This window comes from Stigmatopora argus, chromosome 1 (genome assembly GCF_051989625.1).
Source record: "Stigmatopora argus isolate UIUO_Sarg chromosome 1, RoL_Sarg_1.0, whole genome shotgun sequence".
NCBI classification, from domain to species: Eukaryota; Metazoa; Chordata; class Actinopteri; order Syngnathiformes; family Syngnathidae; genus Stigmatopora; species Stigmatopora argus.
The window spans coordinates 22,625,284-22,646,021 of record NC_135387.1 but is presented as its reverse complement, the minus strand read 5'-3'; the positions used below and the strand labels follow the sequence as shown (position 1 = coordinate 22,646,021).

The 20,738-nt window shown below is 39.5% G+C and overlaps 1 protein-coding gene and 1 long non-coding RNA gene across 9 annotated transcripts in view; one reads left to right on the top strand and one right to left on the bottom strand.

Moving 5' to 3' along the window:
• agrn (agrin) overlaps nucleotides 1–19,005 on the top strand; it is a 186,360-nt gene extending 167,355 nt beyond the window's left edge. For all 8 annotated transcript variants that reach the window (XM_077609141.1, XM_077609116.1, XM_077609107.1 and 5 more), the window contains 6 exons: nucleotides 1,349–1,465; nucleotides 3,348–3,531; nucleotides 4,405–4,495; nucleotides 9,558–9,782; nucleotides 12,195–12,298; nucleotides 16,794–19,005. In XM_077609141.1, coding sequence (XP_077465267.1) covers nucleotides 1,349–1,465; nucleotides 3,348–3,531; nucleotides 4,405–4,495; nucleotides 9,558–9,782; nucleotides 12,195–12,298; nucleotides 16,794–16,954 — 882 coding nt within the window. In that variant the 3' untranslated portion in view covers nucleotides 16,955–19,005. The remainder of the gene's footprint in view (nucleotides 1–1,348; nucleotides 1,466–3,347; nucleotides 3,532–4,404; nucleotides 4,496–9,557; nucleotides 9,783–12,194; nucleotides 12,299–16,793) is intronic.
• Nucleotides 19,006–19,436: 431 nt separating this feature from the next.
• On the bottom strand, nucleotides 19,437–20,490 carry LOC144087224 (uncharacterized). Its single transcript, XR_013304669.1, has 2 exons — nucleotides 20,232–20,490; nucleotides 19,437–19,876 (listed from the first exon to the last, which is right to left on the bottom strand). It is a non-coding gene; the product is annotated as an uncharacterized LOC144087224 (long non-coding RNA).
• Nucleotides 20,491–20,738: the final 248 nt, after the last annotated feature.

Here is a 20,738-nt window from a genome sequence, read left to right as displayed (position 1 = left end):
GTTCTCATTCAAGATGCAAGTCCTCATTAGGAGATTTTACATGAAACACTAAGCAGTGTAATGTGCATAATAGTAGACTGATCAATAATTTAACATGATAATATAGGCGGTACAATTTCCTCAGTACTTTTGTTGCGTGTGTGAGTGTGTTGAGGCCTACGAGCATTTCTGTTTGTGTGAGTTTGTGTGCAGAATTTCTTTTGCGTAACCAAACTTGAGCCTTTGCATTGTTGCTGTCCTTCAGCCGATGACAACATTGGCAAAAGCAAGAATGACTATGCTCACATCTGGGTCCAACCGCCTAAGCCCCCAATAGGTCTCTGTTGGTTGCCACAAGACAATTTCAGCTTCAGCCAAGCATTTATGCCTCCTACCCTCCAACGCCCCACCTAAATAAAAGCCAGCTCCCCTCTACAAAGCCGATTTATTGGCCTCTTCCATCATTTTTCCAGCAATTACCTCCATGTTTCTCCTTTGGCAATTAGTGTCCTACTTTGAAAAAACATTTTCCTTACTTTTCTTAACCAAGCCATTTTGCTTGAAAAATACGTTTTAAATAGATAACAGACGTAGTTTTTCATCTTCGCTTTTTCGTATAGGGGTGACAGGCCATTTTGCTTGAAAAGTACGTTTTAAATAGATAACATACGTAGTTTTTCATCTTCGCTTTTTCGTATAGGGGTGACAGGTACAGGTAGAATTTTTCCAATGTATTGCCGACTAGGTTAAAGGAAAAAATACAGGATTTTTTATTCTTATTTACAGTATGATAACATGGGCTGTTATTTTACATGAACTTTGTTAAGATTAATGTTGAAACGTGTTTACCGTGCTGATCCATGTCATGATTTTTCCATTTCTGTGGTCTATTTAGCATCGTTCCTGCTCAAAATGTCTTTAAGAGACATCCATATCTCAAGACGATTCCATTTTGTACTTTCTTTTAATGCCTCACATCTAGACGATAATTGACCACCCTCTCAGCAGACATAGGAATTAATTATGTTGTAATACATCAACTACGCTGATGTGCGTTGAGGGCAAGGAAGTGCAGTTATAGCCTCAGTGGGCTCCACAACGAATATGGATCATTTTAATGGAAGAATCTATTTATTACAGTGGCATATGTGCAAATGCGCTACATTAATCTCAGCCTTTATATATCAACTAAAAGGCAGCAACTTATATCAGGCTTTCAGACACAAAACACATGACTCCATAAACTATAATGTCCTGAATACATAGAAACGCACACATTAGTACATTTTAAGGCAATCTTTGGGGGTATTCTATATTCCTATTTTTCCAATTTCTCTAGTTCAAGCCTATTTTTGTCATGTCTCATCAGAACCTCCATGTTGATCTGAACCTAAAAGAATCTCTCTTTGTTGGCGGAGCACCCGACTATAGTCGACTCGCACGAAGTGCCGCACTTACAGAAGGCTTCAAGGGAACAATCCAAAAGGTAAATGTATAGAAACCTTTATTTCCTGAAGGATTGCTGTGTAATTGCATCTGCCTAATGAGTATCTGTAAATTATAGAGTGGAACCCTGGAAGCTGAATTAAAAATGCTTTGAACTTCTCACTAAGTGTTACAGAACACTATGAGCAATCACAATGCATATATTCTTGATGCTATACAACTGACCGAATGGTTACTATTCATTCATTTTCTATATCGCTTGTCCTCACAAGGGGCCCGGGGGTGCTGGAGCCTATCTCAACCAATCAGGTGAGGGACACCCTCCTTTGGTGGCCAGCCAATCGCAGGGCACAAGGAGACAGACAACCATTCACACTCACACTCTTACCTAGGGGCAATTTAAAGTGGTACACGGTCGATTGGTCGCCGGTCTTTTGGTCGCCGATCTTTTAGTCGCCGGTCTTTTGTCGCCGATCTTTTGGTCGCCGGTCTTTTGGTCGCCCGGAAGGTTATTGATAATTACCATTTAAATCGTTGCTCAAATTCCCTAAATACAAACTGTGAATTACTATTTAGTCATACTTAATGCCCTAGTAATTATTAGGCTAAAGAAAAGCTCCAAATTTACCGGACTTTTATTGTTTTTTGTTGGAGAACTTGTTAAGACCCTGACTGACGTACCTTTTTAAAGGGACAACGCATGTACATACAAACACTTATACACTCACACGTCGGCTCAGTGAAACTGCTCATGGCCATTGTTGGCTTTTATTGATGCGTAGACCATGTTGTTTTACCTTGTTTTGTCGCCGTTTTTTTGGTCGTCGGTCTTTTGGTCGCCAGTCTTTTGGTCGCCCATTTGTCGCGGTCCGGGCGACCAAAAGACCATGACCAAAAGACCGTGACCAAAAGACCGGCGACCAAAAGACCGGCGACCAATCGACCGCACACGATTTAAAGTATACAACCAGCCTAACCTGCATGTTTTTGGGATGTGGGAGGAAAGCCGAGTACCCGGAGAAAACCCACGCAAGCCCAGGAAGAACACGCTAACCACTTGCCCACTAGTGGTAGCCCGGTCATAATAATAGTAGTACTAATAACTATTAGCAGGAGTAGTTTATATATTCCAATAGATTCATTCTATTTCTATTGTTTTGTTAGAAGAAAAACTTTGTAAACTAAACAATTTAAAGATCAACTCTGCTACAGTGGGGAACATTCTTATGAGCCATACAAGCAATTATTTATTAGTTGTCACTGTGCTCTGTTAAATTATGATTTCTTTTTCCCCATTCTAAGCTCACAGTGGAAGCCACATGCAATGCACTAATAATAGAAGATATAATACATTTTGAAGTCCCTTTTTGTTTTTGCTTAGATCTTTCCCCAACAGCTTTTCGGTATTTCTTACTTTTCCTCTCGCTTTCCAGTAAAGCCTCAAAAATAGCCCAGCAGAAGAAAGGCTGGCTCTTACTGTTTGAAGAAATGTGTCATTAGTTCTTCCAAGTTTCCCCTGACACTTTGGTGAAAATCATAAACTAAGTGTGGAGTTTGTCTTACGTGGCCACAGGAGAGAAGTTAATTATGTAGGAAAAAGTGTTGTGTTCTCAGTGTGAGGCAGAGTTTAGCATATCCTTTGCCTTGCTTAAACAACATTTTAATATCTCATGCCTGTATTGCTTCATATCATATATCAGTCTCTCTCATTTGATGATGTTTGATTATCTTATCTTTGCGCCAGCAGCAAAAACTGTAGATGTAACAATTTATCGTACATTTTCCCAAATGTAATGAATTAAGCATATGTAAGAAAAATCGGGTGAGATTTGAAGCCCGACTCGGCAAAAATGATTTCATGATGCTGAGTAGACAAGAGTATTCTTACCTTTACTGATTCATGTATTCTGTTTATGCAAAAGATCATTTTGATGGGCACACCCATCCTCAGAGAGGAGAACGCCCTGCGCTCCCAGAATCTGGCCATGTTCCAGGAGCACCCATGTTCCCGGGAACCTTGCCATAATGGGGGTCGTTGCAACCCCCAGCTGGACACTTATGAGTGTGTTTGCCTCAGCGGCTACACTGGGGGACACTGTCAGAACGGTAAGTAAATGTTACTATTTTGGGAGTGTTTTTATGGCTAACAATTGTGATTTCCGCGCAAGCATCTCTGCATATTACAATCGAGATTACAGGGGTGTCAAACTCAGTTTGGTTTGCGATCCACGTTCGTGGCGTTAGATCTCGTCTGGGCCGGACCAATTTGTCTGCAAGGCAATAAAAAAATGAATATGACTATGGATAGGAAATGGAAATGCAAGTACACAACTCACACACACAAAACTTCTATTTTTATAGCACTCGTTTTGAAAAAAATAAAAGCATTTAATTCTGTATGTACAGTGTAAATGAATAAAGTGCTTGTCAAGCAGAACAATCTTGCGGCCGTGATTAGACCCTTTAGCGGGCCGTCTACGGCCCGTGAGCCGAATATTTGACACATCTGATCTATAAAATAGATGATCTTTTTGAAAAAATTGTCTTTCATTTAATACTGACAAGAATAAAAATCACAATAAAGATGAAGTGTTTTATGCACAATCCCTTTCACTGTGTATAATAATTCTGCTAAAGCATGTCATGAACTAAGGTTGTTTTTCTCTGATATTAAAGCAGCACTTAGTAAAATTATAAAGCGAGTCCACTGGCACAACACTAAGAGGTGGCTGACTCCCTGTACATTTTATAACATCCGCCTGACAGGTTTAAATGAACCGTTGCTCGATGTATCTCGCAAAAAAATTCCCCGCCTTTGCCATTAACCTTGCGCACGTAGCCGCCTTTCCCTTTTACAATAATTAAAAATGCAATGACACTCATGTCAGCCCCGATAACAGAAGCTTCCTTCTTATTGATCGGTGTGAGCTCTTCCACTCAACAACCTACCGATCTCCCACCCCGCCTGTTCTTTTACAGCCATTTATGAGAAGTCTGCCGGGACTGAGACTGAAGCAGTTGCCTTTGATGGGCGGACTTTCATCGAATACCACAATGCTGTCACAAGGAGGTAAGAAGGAGGGCAAGAGCATGTCCTCATCTATTTAGCCTAATGGTACAATTTCACTCTAATTGCCGTATTAACTAAATAAAGCCGCCGTCTATGCATCTCGCTCCACCCTGTGATGAGAAGCTTGACGATATCATTATCTTAAATGCTGCAGGGGTACTAGGAGCAAGCTAATAGGCCCCATTTGAACACAATTTGACTAATTATTAAGACATTCAACAATCCAAGTGTTGCCTTTGGTGAATATCAGTCTTTTCGCACAATGACAATTTGTGTGAGACTTGCACTACTAGCTGACATTTTACAAAGTGATCAGACCGATGCCACTGATGTAAAAGAGTTTCGTAGAGAAGGTGTTTGTTATACAAGAAAACAAGAGGTTGTGTTCCTTCAGGCTGGCAGTGTGACATTTGTACTCCTTCAGATAGATGTTTGCCTCAGGGATGATTAGAAACAATGTGTGAATAAAGAGCAAGTGGCTGTATGTATTTGTCAACGCAAAACCCAAATAACATGCTTTGTTGGATAATTCGCTCCCAAAACACTCTGTCTGTCTTTGTTAGTTTTTTGTCTTGTCCACTGTTGGTCTTGACTTCTTTTGTCCTTATATGTCTGTTCTCACATGAAATGTCCCTCACTGTCTTTCCTTTTCCACCAAAGCCAACTCACCAATGAGATCCCAGAGTAAGTAGATGAAACGGCCCAATTTCAATTCAAGCCTAACTAACAGTAACAAAACTATTCATTTTTTGATAATTGGGAATTAAAAAACACCCACTCACATTTCCACGCAGACAATAACCATCACCCTAACTGCACATGTCCAACATCCTTTCAAAATCATTTCATATTTCAGTTGGACAACCATTTTTTTTGGTTGGTTTTTTTCCCCGAGACATTTTGCAGTGTCATTAGATCTTTTTCTGCTCCACTCGTCCTTCTCCAACGCGAAGAGAAGCATGAATGTGTGCATGATAAGCATTGTGCTAGTACCCAAGAGTAATTGCTTTATTGAAAATGTGCAATATTTTATGCATGGTTCATACCCAAAAATGAATCGCCATGCACTTTTGCAATGAATTCAAATGGTAAGCTGGAATGTGGAATATGAAGGAGACCAACCTTGAAAACAGTAGGAAGATGTAGTGGCCTAATTTTTATTCTTGTACAGTGTACGACTCCTAAACTGATATTTCATAGTGAGTGAAGGGAATTTTCAGATTTTGTGACTTTTACCAGTGATGCGTAAAAAATTAAAGCTCAATATTATCTAATTGTCTAATGTTTTTTAAATAGTTTCCATTTTCCAATAGTTAATTCTTGCCATGAAAAAAAAACACAAATAAAGGAACGTTTTGACAATGTTGCGTTTCGATATTAATCGTCATGGTAAGCAAAAGCCCAAAACAGAAACTTTCAACATTTTACTTTGTTTCCCTGGAAAAAAAAACTTGGCTTGATTTTTTTTCCGTAGTTTTGATACATATGCGTATTTAGTAATTTGGTAAAACCTGGCGTAGGAACTATGGAAGATTTGTAGTATTTGATAGCTCTGGGTTAAGCTGACTAGATTCAGGCCAGATTCTGAAACTTTGTCCTTTGTTGCGTTTTTCTTTTTTCCTTTTTTTAAATTACCGTTATTTTTCATAGATTTTATATGTCACGGTCTGTCCTTTGACTACCAGTCATCAAGAGCTCCAAGATGTTAATCACATATGTGCCTCCTTGGCTTGTAGATTGGACCTCCAACAGAGAGCTCTTGCCGTGTGTATCCACAGATATCAATCTTAACAGAAGCGAGTAGAGCGGCTCGGATCAGCGCTAACAAAGGTTTCATGGATGTCACATTTAGTCAAGAGTCACAATGAATTTGAGTAGAGGCCAGCAGAGCGCTGCAAGTCCTCGGATCAATTCGGTGCGATTTGATTTCGTGACGAAAATGAATACATTTCTCACATAGGCCATTAAGAGCTCAGCAAGGGCACAAAGTCAAACATTTACCTCGGGTTAATGGCGCTACCACTCGGAGAATCCTTTGAGCTCCGCTCACTTTGTCCAGGTCTAAAAGCCTAGGTCGATTGGGCTCATGGCCCATTATTTCAATGACACATTATATGACGACTCCCCAGTGGTATGGCACTTGACCCCATTTTCTGACCGATGTATCTCATTCACCGCTCAAGTTAATTGACGCTACATTGCACTGTGGCAATCTTGCCTCATTTATAGTTGTTCAGGAAATTGGTGGCTGACTGAATGAGGCCTTTGTGTTGGGTGCTGAGTCTGACCAGGAATACGCTTTATCTTGATGTTTTTCCCTTAAAAGATGCTTGTTCCCGGGGCATTTTGGCACTTTAGCTGCTTTGATCCAATGGTAATGCCCTGGAGAGCCACTTTTCATGGTTGCAGTGTAGTGAGGCGCGGCAGGATGGGCATTCGGGTGAATGGTCGTGCTTGCTGAATTGTGAAAACAAAATTTGTGGCAATGATTACAGGTTACTTAAACTACCGGCTTTAACAGCTTGTTTTTCAACAGTTCCCTCCATTTCCAAGGAGGCAATTATTGTTCAACAATTAGCTGCTCTTGATTGTTGAAAAGTAATGTTCAAAACAAAAACAGACCATTGACTACAATAACCTAATTATATTGCTGAATCCCTGATGAATCCGATGCTTAATTGCTGGATTTACTAGCCAACCTCACTTTACTCCTTTTACATTAGGTTGTGTTTTCATATATAATATAGACTATTTAAATTAAAATATACAATACATGTAGACTATTTAAATTTTAAATGAAATATGACATTGTGCAACATTCCAGGTCAATTTTCCAATGGCCTTCCAGTTTTATACAATGCGACTTTAAACAGAAAGCGACTTGCGGGTGTATTATTTTCAGCCATTAAGAAATGCCACTCCATTCCACAAGACAGCGACTTCACAACCTAACGCTCCCATGTTAGAAATTCAACGCGATCAACAGAATTCACAAGGTCAAAAGTTCATTTAGTCATCTCCACAGTCCTAATCGCCCAGTTTTTGTCGCCACGTTGGATATTGTAGCAGCAAAAGCTTTTTTTCAGCTTTAGGCTGCTCTGAGTCCTGCAAAGGGCTCACAACAACCCTCCTTCCCTCTGGCCTCGACGCTTACCTTGCATGCCGTTGACTTTCTCCCCACCCCCACTCTCCCCTAAGTCCCGAGTCTGTGGAGAACCCATTCGACCAGAGGTGAGTCTCTGAAGATCTGTAAGACTTGCAGTCTCTTATTTCTCCTTCCGAGACAAACCCTTCCTGTCTGCTCACCGGCCTAAATCTCCCTCCTTGGACGCTGCACCGTTTTAATCATCACGATCGAGTCTCAAGTATGAGCCACTTCACATACTTGAGTTGATCCAAGTTTAAAGCCACCATTGCAGCACAGTATACTGCATGCTGAGCCTCCAAAAATCCTCCCCTTGTGGCAACCTGTACTGTATTTTAAACTCTGCTGCCACCTAGAGCCAAATTGACACTGAAAGGGCCACTGGGAAGATGGTTTCGAGAAAATTTGAACACGTGTTAGAAGAAGATAAAATCCAACCATTTATAAAAACAGAGGCACCTACACAACACCAGTCTCGGAAGTCAACGGTTTATATGAGATTTCCAAGCCCCGTGTGCGCACCGTTGTTTTATTCATGATATATTCCGCTCGCTTAATAACCTTGAACTTATCAGTGACAAGCTGCTCGGATGGAGATTTATTGGCCCCTGTAAGATTTTTGAGGGTTTGCCAGAAGAGGGTTCGCTGGGCTTTATTTGTTTTCTTGTGTTTTTTCATCAATAAATCATCAATTTTAAATTATTTCATTTTTGTTGCTTTAACCTCAGCAGATTCAGATGATCGATCTGTTTTACTACCTGGATATGATTTGAAATAGAGAAAAAATGTAATATGAACTAGAATTTGCAAACAAAATGAAAGGAATACAACTCTTGAAAGTCTTTTTTTCTGCTGAGGTAAAGCCCATTAGTATTGCTTTTTTTGTTAAATATTGCCTCATTGCTTCCTTATAGTGAACCACGTTTATTTCTGCACCAAAAAGCACTCCCATGAGTTTCTGTTTTCCTCGCTGACTCTCTTTTGCCATGTTGTCTGTCTTGTCTAATCTTTTGAACCAGCCCTTTGCTGTTGTTATTGTATTTTGACTCCATGTGGCATTGCTTGTTTGTTGTCCTCACCTTGTCTTTGTGTCTAAATACCCTTTGAGGAAGGTGGATTATAACGGTGTGCCAGATGTGCTGGCAATTGCACAGATGCTGATTGATGGCACGCACACAAAAATATATAAACACTTGTCGGCAAATGGTAGGTAGGAGATTTTATGGGGCAGCTTTAGCTGATGCTCCGCTGGGCATACATGAAGAGAACATGCGTCGTTTTTTTTTGTTTTTTTTGCATGCTTATTTATGTATTTTTAAAATACTGCTATGGTAATTGTGAGCACACACTTGGCCGTTCCGCACCTCTTCAGGATAGCATCTTATCTTCACCCTCCCAGAGTGTTGGCAGGCAAAGAGACTGAAGATCAAACACGGCACTGAAGACACATCTACAGACACAAGAAGAAAGGTTGCGAACAACTGGCTCGGTAGACAAACAGCCCCGTGCTAAACCGAAACACATTTTGCATTCTGATTGCCTTCACATCAACAAAGCGAGACAAAGGCTTTGATATGCAGCTCATATAATGAATTAGGAATGCTCTTATCATTAATTTTATATCTCTTTTGGATGTTTGTATGGACTTTTTCTGTTCCATTATGAAAATTCATTTTAACAAAGGAATTCTTGGTTTTTGGGGTAGACAAGCAACACTTTTAAACACATTCTTGATATTCTTGAGAGAAAAAAGATTGGAGGAAATCTCTCAGTTTGAAGGTCTATAAAATTGAATGAAGTTCAACACAGCATTTTCAATCCAAAAAGTGTAATTTTTTTTCCAATTCAAACCGACTTTTTTTCAGATACAGTATAATCTCAACATATCACTCACGCCTCCACCCTTTTCTTTCCTAGTGAAAAAGCTCTTCTGGTGAACAAATTTGAACTCCGCATCCGTACCGAGGCGACTCAGGGCCTGGTGCTGTGGAGCGGAAAAGGCGTGGAGCGTTCCGACTACATCGCCCTGGCCATCGTGGACGGCCGCGTTCAGATGATGTACGATCTGGGCTCCAAGCCGGTGGTGTTGCGCTCCTCCGTGCGCGTCAACACCAACCGCTGGATACGCATTAAGGCGAGCAGGTGAGTCGTGCCTTGTCAGCCAATGAAGGCTTTTTTCACATTGATGGGATTATACTTCATCCATATTCTATTCATGTCGCTGCGATCCCTTGCATCAATCCTGCGATGTGCTACGAGTTGACAGATTAGTCTCCGATTAAGGTTATTTCCACGCTTGGTCATGCTTGAGTGTGAGATGCACTGTGGATTAAATTCCATGGATGCGTTCATGAATGTTGAGGAAGAAATAACGTGCAGAAGCACTTTGATTCCACAAGGGAAAATTAAATAATCATTGAATTAGAATTGCATAAAGATCAATCCCAACACATACAAATGTATCTTGAAGATCACGATTGCATGACAGCTGATGCCACACTTTGGGAATTTAGTTCTAAATTACATTTGCGATGAATCAGATTAGCGCAAATTAGATGGAGCAGAGCAATCCTGGAGCATGAGTACGTTGCCCTTTGGGTAATCCAGTTTTAAGAATTTTGTTCATTTTCCTGTAGCACGCGCATAATTTACATCCAGTAAAGTTTCTTCAAATGCTGCAAACGTCTTAAACCAAGTTGAGTTCTAATGGAGACATCCAGTCATTTGCTCTTAAGTACGGTAATCCTAAAAAAAATAGCGCTTCTTTGATCATATATATCCATAATGAGGCAGTGAAAGCATTCCTTTCCAGATATTTGCAGGATTGCATCCAAATATTAAATAAGATTTAGCATCTATACAGCAAAATAGATTAATATTAAAGGGTAAAAAACAAAGAAAATTAAAATGTAATAGAAATAAATACAATTAAAAGGAAAAAAGTGAGAAAAAAAACTACAAATTAATCAAGAAATGGCATTAATTCAACAAATAGATTAGAAAATTACGTTTATGAGGAAAAAAACAGGAAGAGTATGAATTTGAAGAGTAAAAATGGCATTGCATCCACTTGTTTCAACGTTTGAAAAATTGACATAGAATTCTGTACTTTTGTTTTATTCAGAAGCCAGCTCATGACTCTTATATATCATATATTGCAACATTGATGAAGTAGGAACCATATCTACTGAACTTAGAGAAAAGTTAAAAGCTTGTACGATAACTGAATTGCCAGCCCAACAACTGCAGTACTACATGACTGATTTACCAACAAAAAGAAGGGAATGTTCCATCCACATATGGTGTTTATTGGAGATGTAAACTAGTATTCATTGACGTTTCCGTCATATTGGAATGATTTATTGCAGCTACCAAGGCTTTACATACAGGTTGAACAAAAACATTTTTATTAGAAATCTGCATTTTTTGTTGAAATTCAGGGATTCAAATACCACAGATTTTTTCAGATGGGTAAAATGTAATATGGCCATACAATATATCAATTTTTTGTTATGACTGAAATATAATGAAATTATTATAGTGTTATGAAAATGAATGATACAGCAAATGTAATATACTTCTAGAATAAGTTATTAATATTAAAGATGTGTTCATTCAGGCGTTAAGCATTGTTAAACACAAAAATATCATGCATTAGATTTTCAATGTTCTTTATAAACTGATTTTAGCTGTTCAATGAGGTCCACATCACAGTTTATTTGACATTATGGTTTCTTATCCTGTCTGCCCATTATTATTTTTCATTTAAATAGGTTTCAACATTCAACAAGATTGCAAACATTCCTTTGTGTATAATTGTCATAACATCAAACACATAAAAAAAGAGAGAAGATGCACGAATAAACAACTGAACAATGAGAAAATAACCATCTTGGAAAAGCCAATAACACAGCTCATTTAGTACCATGCTTTACAACCGAAAATAAGCACGCAGTGATTGTCGTGCATGGTGTTGTTGGGTTAAAAGATTCTGTCATTAGAAACAAATGTATTTCTCCAAATGTGAGCATGACCCATTTATCACCTTAAGCCTGCTGGACATGAACATTCAGCATTGCTTTTAATTAAAGCACAGGGCATAATTAGGTTGCTTCCATTGTGTAAGAAAGCAAGAACAATTGATCATTTAAGCCAAGCGTAGGATCAATTCACGTCTCATCCTTGGCACGCTGAGGGGCTCACAACATAATTTGGACGTCGCTGTAAATCACAGCATGTGTAGTTATAGCGTCGCAATCTGTGTTGCTTGCCGTTTTAATGACGCCCCCTCTGTTGGAATGACACTTTAGTGGGTTCAAATTATGCCCCTCGTCACAACTCTTGAGCCACCTTGTATGAATTCTCTTCTTGCAGCATCTGTTAGCTGCTAGGCGGGCCCATTTAGAAGGCTGCTTGGCAAAGGCATTTATGGGGGTGCTTAGTGTGCTGCCAGCGTAGCCGTGGAGTCATCATGCTTCGGATTAAATGAAAGAACATTTTACAGCTATTACATATGACACACATTCTTCTAAACAACAGCCCTGTCCTCCACAGAGCGCTGCGAGATGGATCGCTGCAAGTCGGCAATGAGGCAGCTGTGACAGGATCATCGCCTTTGGCAGCAACTCAGCTGGACACAGACGGAGCGCTTTGGTTGGGTAGGTGGCCACACTTGGATAGAGAAATGGAGGAATCCATCACTCAGCCATAAGAATGTCTATAAACACCCTGGCATCAAGGGGAATGTTTCTCCCACTGACCCTGTGGCCCCATTCGAACGCAACGCTTATGTTTTCATCCAATCCATATCAGGCCTTTATCATATTGTCACACTCTTAAAAGAAATGCCTCAGTCATTTTTCACAACAATGATTGAAATTATTGGGAACTATTCAAAGGCAACAATTTTGAAAAGACAGAATTTCATTTTTCCGATGTGTAATAGTGGAGCCAGAAAGCAGTATTTCACGGAAACAGGCAAAATAGTTGATATCCGATATTTTTAAACGGCAGAGCTATTTTAGACAAACAAACGCAAGTAGTATCTCCAATTCTCCCACCTACTCTTCGCACATTGCTATGCTATCCAATGGGGTACTCGGACGTTTGGTCGCTGGACGTTTGGTCGCCGGACGTTTGGTCGCCGGACGTTTGGTCGCCCGGACGTTTGGTCGCCCGGACGTTTGGTCGCCCGGACGTTTGGTCGCCGGACGTTTGGCCGCCGGACGTTTGACAACATGACAGAGAGTTTACTGTTGAAACCAGCTTTCAAAATTATATTCATGAGAGAGAGAGTTTAATATCTAAATATCTACTGTTCAAAACAGCTCTCCAAATTATATTCACCCGGGCGACCAAACGTCCGGCAACCAAACGTCCGGGCGACCAAACGTCCGGCGACCAAACGTCCGGCGACCAAACGTCCGGCGACCAAACGTCCGGTCACGATCCAATGGCATACACACTAAGTTCACGTTCGTCACACAATGGCTGTGCTAGTTAAAGATTTTCTGTGCTGTGCGATTGGCTGGCAGCTGTTTCAGGGTGTCCGCCGCCTAGTGTAGTTTGTTGGGATAGGCGCCAGCACCCCTCGCAACCCTTGTGAGGATAAGCGGTTCAGAAAATAAAAGAAAGAATGAATAAACATTTTCTTCATTATCGGAGGTCCAAGAAATGTGTGATTTCCATACTTAAATACTTTTTGCAATACTTTTTTTTCTTTCACCTCAAGGTCATTTATATTAGGTAAAACGCGTCGGTATGGAGATTAAAATAGAACTGGATAGACATCAGTAATGTAACTGGAGATGTCATTGAAAGTGCTCATTAGCATGTTGGCTTAGTATTTGTGATTTTTCACTGCCGTTTTGCATTGTGTTTAGTAAATGGAAACAGAGCGATTCAGAGTATGTGTTACTTTCCCGGCTCTATTTTCGTGTCCAGAAGTACACCTGATAGGCATGTCATACAGGATGAAACTGACTTGCTCTACCTGGGAAGGTCGATGTGAGTGCTTGGTAAGAGAGAGTGCGAGTAGATGTCACGCCACACATGATGTAAAGCTAGCTGAGAAGATCACACATCTACAAAATGGAATTGGCATTTGGAGACTGCATTCTTCACCTATCGCTCTCCACCACCAATCAACCACTACCAGTGTCTTTTCTGCAGACATTGGGTGAATTTAAACATATCATTAAGATAATAACAGTGATGCATTCAATGAAGTGATTGTGCCACTCGTTTATAAAGTTTGACGCAAGCTGTTTCCATACTCATAATTACATTTGCCAGACATGCCCTAGGACCTAGAAAATGAATGAATTACTATACGAAAGCATACATTTTTTTTATAAATGGCATTGTACAAACTGAAACTACAGTACCTAAAATTTAAAACATCATTATAGTTCTTTTGGGACATTTGTATTGGCGAGATCTGCTAATTTCTACTGCTTTTGTACTCACGGGAGTTTACCAATTTGGGCCACCTGCTCCTTTTAGCCACCAGGAATACATAAACTATACGAGCACAATATACAAACTATATAATGTTATACTACTAGCACTCCCAAGCACGCATACTTTTTATTAGGACACATTTTTTGGGCAAGCAATTCAGAATAGCACTTAAATCCGGATGATTTTTTTGCAAAGATTTTCCGGCGTATTACAGTACAAAACCCTTCAAACATGGACCCAATTTGCGGCTTGGTATAAGCAACGGAGGTGTGTTATTGACCTCGGGTATCAACATTGGAGTCAGTGGAGAGAACTAAGCCCTGAAGCAAGAATACATTATCCTCCAATCTTGCCATCAAGGGTCCTTCTTTTTAAATCCCTTTTTCACCGTTCGTCATTAATTCGACGGTAATGCGCGTAAAATTAGGTCTGTCGATTCCCCATTTCTAAGGTGTGCAATCCGATTAAAATAAGGGGTAAAGAGATTTTGATAGCAAAGTAAATTCTGAGCCCAGCAGATAAGTGCGGTGAGGACAATAAAGGGACTGATTCTATAGGACGTCAGGAATATTTTGGATAGAAACTTGCTAATATGCGGAGGAGTAAGACTAGTTGGCCTGTGAGTATCCAAAAGCGTAAATCACTGTCTAACATGTTGGAGAGAATAGGAAGCGTCAAACATGAACCAATTGGGTCACTGTGGGTTCTTCGAGGATATAGGAATTCATTTAAAATTTGATATAAATTGAATAGGCGCGCTAATAGGAAGCACAATGGAGTGAATCAATTGCTTTGAACTGCAAAAGTGCTACTTTTATATTAGACAATAAGCATTTCACTCTTTTCATAAAGAGTTTTAAACACATTATAACTTTCCCAGAAAAAGCACAGTTTCCAATTTAGCTATAGCAATGTAAAGCCCTACCTTTGCCAAGATTTAAAAAAAGTTCACTTTTGATTGACAGTCTAAAGTATTGATTTAAATACGTCCTAATTGCGGCTGGAGTTTTCAGTTCATTGCATCATACTTATATAGGGAAAACTTTCCAAAATGTAATCCCCCTCTTTTAGCTACATGAGATTACCAGAATATTAAAAAGTTTTGCACAGTAGTTGCATTTCTTAACCTTGTGAAAGTGTATCAAAATGGTGTGTATATTTGACAGCTAAACGGAAAGGGGAAACATTATTTGGTTTATTAGAAAATAATTTGTTCTTGTCTTGCTCTTATCTTTGCTCAATTGCAATGCGAATATTAATTGCTATATAATGTGTTCATGCTGAAGGTAACGTGACTCAAAAACGTCTACCTATACAGTGGTACCTCGACATACGAGCATTTCGAGATACGAGTAAAATTTCGCGCAAATAATTATCTCTAGATACGAGACAAATTTCGAGATATGAGAAAGCCAGGTGGCCAAGACATGAGAGGCTGTTTATGATTTTAGCGCACTGTCTTTTTCGCCGCATCTCTTTCGTGTATAACAGATATCTACGAGCACTGGACGGAGCGTTGCATTTTTTTCAGTGTTTTTTTTTCCGTCACTCAGCGCGAATGGCGGAGCGATTGCTAATGCGAGGAGTATATATTACTTCTCATTGCCAAGTGGTCGTGCGTTATCCTATTGTGAGGACATTTATGTGCATCATTTTCGGAATATTTTGAAGGCAATACAAAAGCAAACAGCCCATCGATAGTGAAAGTCAGGTTGGAGGCGGGGCAAATAGAGCCAACCCGGGAGAAGAAAGGTATCAAACTTTAATACAAAATTAGAATTAAGTTTGGTTTAAGGTTAGATTACACTTATTTTTGAGTGTGTCTGCATCGTAATCCAAGTTCATTTAAATTTGTTTATGTTATAAAACGAGCATGTTGCCGTGCAAAAATATCTCGAGGTACCACTGTATATACTAAAGCTTGAACAAAGTAGCCCAAATGTGGAGGGTGTGTGTGCATGCCCTCTACTGGCCAACTCATAACCTACAGGCAACACAGGCACCATAAATCCAAATGAGGCAGAGATTTTTTTTAAAATCTATTAATAACTATGAGTGCTGCAGTAACAGCCAGGACCAGCATCTTCTGCCGCAGTTTCTTTTATTCCCTCAAGTAGACACAAGAAGTTGTACCTTCTTATAAAAGGCAAAAGAAAAATACATTTGAATGATAATACAAATGCTGCTACAGATAGTAAAAATAAAATCATTAGAAAAATACTCGGGCAAGTAGAGATGGCAGAAAAATCGACTTGGTAAATCTACCAACCGTATTTTCCGGAATATAAACTGTACGTTTTTTTCATCGTCCGTCTGGGTCTTCGACTAATACTTTTTTTTCCTCTGACCACCGACGGCCTGTAATTTTTTTTAGGCTATAGTTGCCTGATTTTTTTTTAATCTTAACAGATGCTTGCTCCGCCTCTCCATTTTACGATTATTACTTTGTTTACTTTGTTTGTTCTTGGTTTCTAGTAAAATGCAAAATAGCCCTCACAAAAATGCAATTTATATTCCAGTGCAATTTATATTAATTTGTTTTTTCTTCCTTGGTTATTCTTGGGCTGGTGCGACTTATGACTTACGGTAGTTACTTCCTACCTTTTCTATTATTGTAATGATCGGGCAACGATTTTCTTGCGTGAGTGCTTTGTTTAATGGCTTAAACATCATGTTTGTTGTTGTCCTCAGGCGGCCTGGAGGAAGTGGCTGTAGCACGCCGATTACCCAAGGCCTACAGCACAGGCTTTGTAGGCTGCATCAAGGATGTGGTCGTAGACGGCGTGGAGCTTCACCTGGTGGAGGACGCATTAAACAGCCCCCAAATATTACACTGTCCAGCGGCCAAATAAGAAGGCCCCAAAAAAACACTGAGAGAAAAGAGGAAACCAATCAGTAACTACTCAAGAAATCCTTCCCATCCTTTCCACACCCTCCATAGCACCAACGTCTCCTGCTGTAATTATTTTCTATTTTTGTATACTTTCGTCGCTTTTTATATGGGAAGAAAATGTTTTCAAACTTCTTATTTTCCCTCATAGTTTATTTTAATCCGATCCTCCGTTCACGTCTTTTTCATTTTTTTTAATCAACATGGAAAGCATATTTTCCATTGTATCGCTTTGATGTTTAATTCGTCACCGAGCTAACAAAAGTGACGTTGCTCATTACTTGAAATCTGGTGTTGATTTTTACTTAAACGCTTTTTTGGTGCCATATCTGCCATCACTTACATCCCCTACACATTTTTTTTTTACAATCAATAATATATTTTATTTTACATTCCCTCACCACCTCCCAGTCAAAGTATTTTCTTAATGGATAGTCTAAGATCAGTCAAGCTGCTACAGTGAAAAAGGAAAACAACAACAACAACAACAAAAACATCCATCACTCTCTAACTCATTACCCCAAAAATGTAATTTTATTCATACTAAAACTACTATTTGTTGCATCTCCAGCCCAACTGACGCTAACACATCAAGATATTGATAAATTGTTATAAATATAGACTTTATGAATGACACCAGAGACTGTGAATATGTAAGATTGATTTTTTTCTGAGATAATTGTGGGGTCTTTCCTTTTTTTTAAGCAAAGGATCACTTATAATGACAATTTTTATGGCATGGATTTATGCAGTGTTGATTTTCCCCTCTTTTTACCCACAAAAAAAACAAGCAAAACAAGATTTTTTTTTAAACAAGAAAGTGTTGGCTCACTTCTTGTATCTTCCCTTCCTGGTTTTATGTGGGACCACTGAATGGTGCACGGGGTGGAGGAAATTGTCCTTAGGTAGGATAAGAATAAAGGGAGCAATTCAATGGGAAAGAGACGATCACCTTTGGATGTCTTCTGCCTGGCAACGGTCAAGAAACAACAAAAAGACTTTATTTCTTTTTTATATTCCACATTCCTGGGAGACTCCGGCTGTTGAGAATGACTGTGACCCTCGATGAAGCCATAACAGCGAAAATACATCATTAAACTTGTTAACTAACATACTGTAGTAGCGCATGGGTTTGTAACATTCAGTGATGCAATGAGGAGTTGCTAAACCACAATAAGCTGTGAGGACTGATATCTTCTTTTGATATGAGATCTTTGGCAATATATTGTATGAAAAAAAATCATGCCTGTTTTGTGGTTAAGTATCAATCGGTCTTATTGCTTTTCATTCTTAATAATGGTTCCCCTCTAAAATGATCTGGCAACCAGTTTTGTTCGTATAGCCCACCTGTTTTAAGTGCAAAGTGTGTTATTTGTGGAGGTTTATGTTTTTTAGTAATATACACTGGAGCCATGTCTCTTCTACCACACGTTAATAAATGTACATGGGGGAGGGATGTCACTAAAGCTATAATATTACTTACTGTCTTGTCCGTAATATCAGGTGAATTCAGAGGGCCCTTTTCTGGTGTAAAAAAACATGTCTTAGTTGACCTTCACCTCGCTCTCGTTATGTCTTACTTAAGCCATGTTGTTCTTAGAATTTGACCTATTGTGGTGTCAACACTTAAAAATATATGTATATATTTGTACATGACACCACACAATAAAGACACATGATTTATTGCCAATTTGGAATTGCCTTTAAAGTCACTAGTAACCTTGACTCTAAGCAACATTCTTATTTTGCCAATTGATAAAGCCAATCCACGTATAGTAAGAGTAATATAATGGCGGATAAAATCATAGTTTTGAAGGGGGAAATAACAGAAGGATGTTAATTTCTCCTCTTTTGTTCCTAACTTATTTAAAAGTGGATGTAACCTACTGCCCGAGCTCGAACCTCCTCAAAGGGCAGTGCACCAAGTAAAAGTGGCATGACCTGAACATTACTAACTTTATGACCTTTGTCTTGTGTTCCTACCATCATGAAATAAAATGTCTACCAAAATGGGATTCATTGTTGTTTTGTTGAATGTATAAATCGATCTAAATTCAAAAAAAGGCCAAACTCTTTATTTTTTAGATAAACATTTTTGTTAACATTGGTCAAACAACTACTACTACCCTGGTCATGAAAGAAAAACACAAATGACAAAATGTTATAATGGAATCAACAACTGATTTAGCACCAAACTTGGGAATTTTCAATTATTTTAGAGGTCCCTCAGTACTTATATTTTGACACTTTCTTAATCACCTTCAACAACATCATTGTTCTTTCCAAAAACAAACTTCATAGCCATTCATTCATTTTCCGTACCCCTTATCCTCACAAGGGTCGTGGGGGGTGCCGGAGCCTATCCCAGCCAACTATGGGCACCAGACAGGGGACACATTGCATTGTCTTTTAATCGCAATGTGTTGTACCTTGTGATTCCAACAGCTGTTTGAATGGGTTTATTTATGAAGAAGATAATCATCACACACGCATTCATAATCTCATGCAGTATTTGACTATGCAGGTGCAGCACATCCTCTTGAAACGAACACGACACCTACGGTATGGATCTAAATGCCCCTGATACGAGGTGATGACTTTGCATCCATCACATTTAGTGTTCTAAGCAAATACGCAGCCAGTGCTCTTCTCTCTCTACATCCATTTCCATCATGTATTGATCAGGCAATAATGTCATCCCTTTGCATGCCAGCATCAATTTTAACTGCTCGCCAGACGTGAACAATAAAAACTCAGTTGGAGCCCATCCTTTTAGCCTGAAGCTCAGTGCACCGATTTGAGAGGAATTCCATGGAGAAGAGATGTTTCGTTTCGCCGTCCTGTCAGTGCTGGTGTGTGGGCTGTGGCGGCACATAGGGTCAAGCTGTGGGGAGGCAAATAAATCCATAGTTTCAAAGCCTTTTGGCTCACAGACAATTGCATAAGCGTGTCCATCCCCCAGTAGATTAAGCTGTAGTGATAGGCTGCTGACGTCAACCTGGCTGTTAACACAGGTGGCGCTGCTTTGGAACCTACACTTTCTTTTGAATTCACATCAAATAACACTTTAAAACAGAGAACAAACATTATCCTTCAAAGTCCTTATTTGATTACCTACTTGTATATTAGCTATTTACGGTCAACTGGTTGGCTGGAGGGTTACAAAATTTTAAGATATGTCATTAATTGAAGGTAGGCCTTATACTCCGGTGCGGCTTATAGTGCGGAAAATACGTTACCTTTTAAATGTTATCTGTTGAGCTAAACAGTGGCCTTTTTAATGGAAAATTAATAGAATAAAAAACTGTCAACTTGAGATTAATTTTGAATTCCACACCCCAATTTTTTTTTAAATTTGCTGTCAGATCCAGGCCCATTTTAATCTGCCTATTGGCCCCTGGCAGTGGCGACTCCCAAAAAAATTCATAGAGGTGGCCAAATTTTGTGTTGGCACACCACAAGTAAAAGCCACAATGGTGTGATAATCAAGTGCAGACCTGGGCAATTAATTTCACATAGGGCCGCAGTGGGTGCAGGTTTTCGTTCAAACACTTAGAAGTGCAATCAGTGGCTTGCAGTCAGGTGCTTCTTGTTTCATCAGAAATCTAATTAGTTAAACTGTCTGTGCTGGATCGGTTGGAACAAAAACCTGCACCCACAGCGGACCTTGAGGACCGGATTGCCCAGGTCTGATCAAGTAGGTTCGCCAACAAATGTAAATATAGTGATGCCCATGGCCACCATTG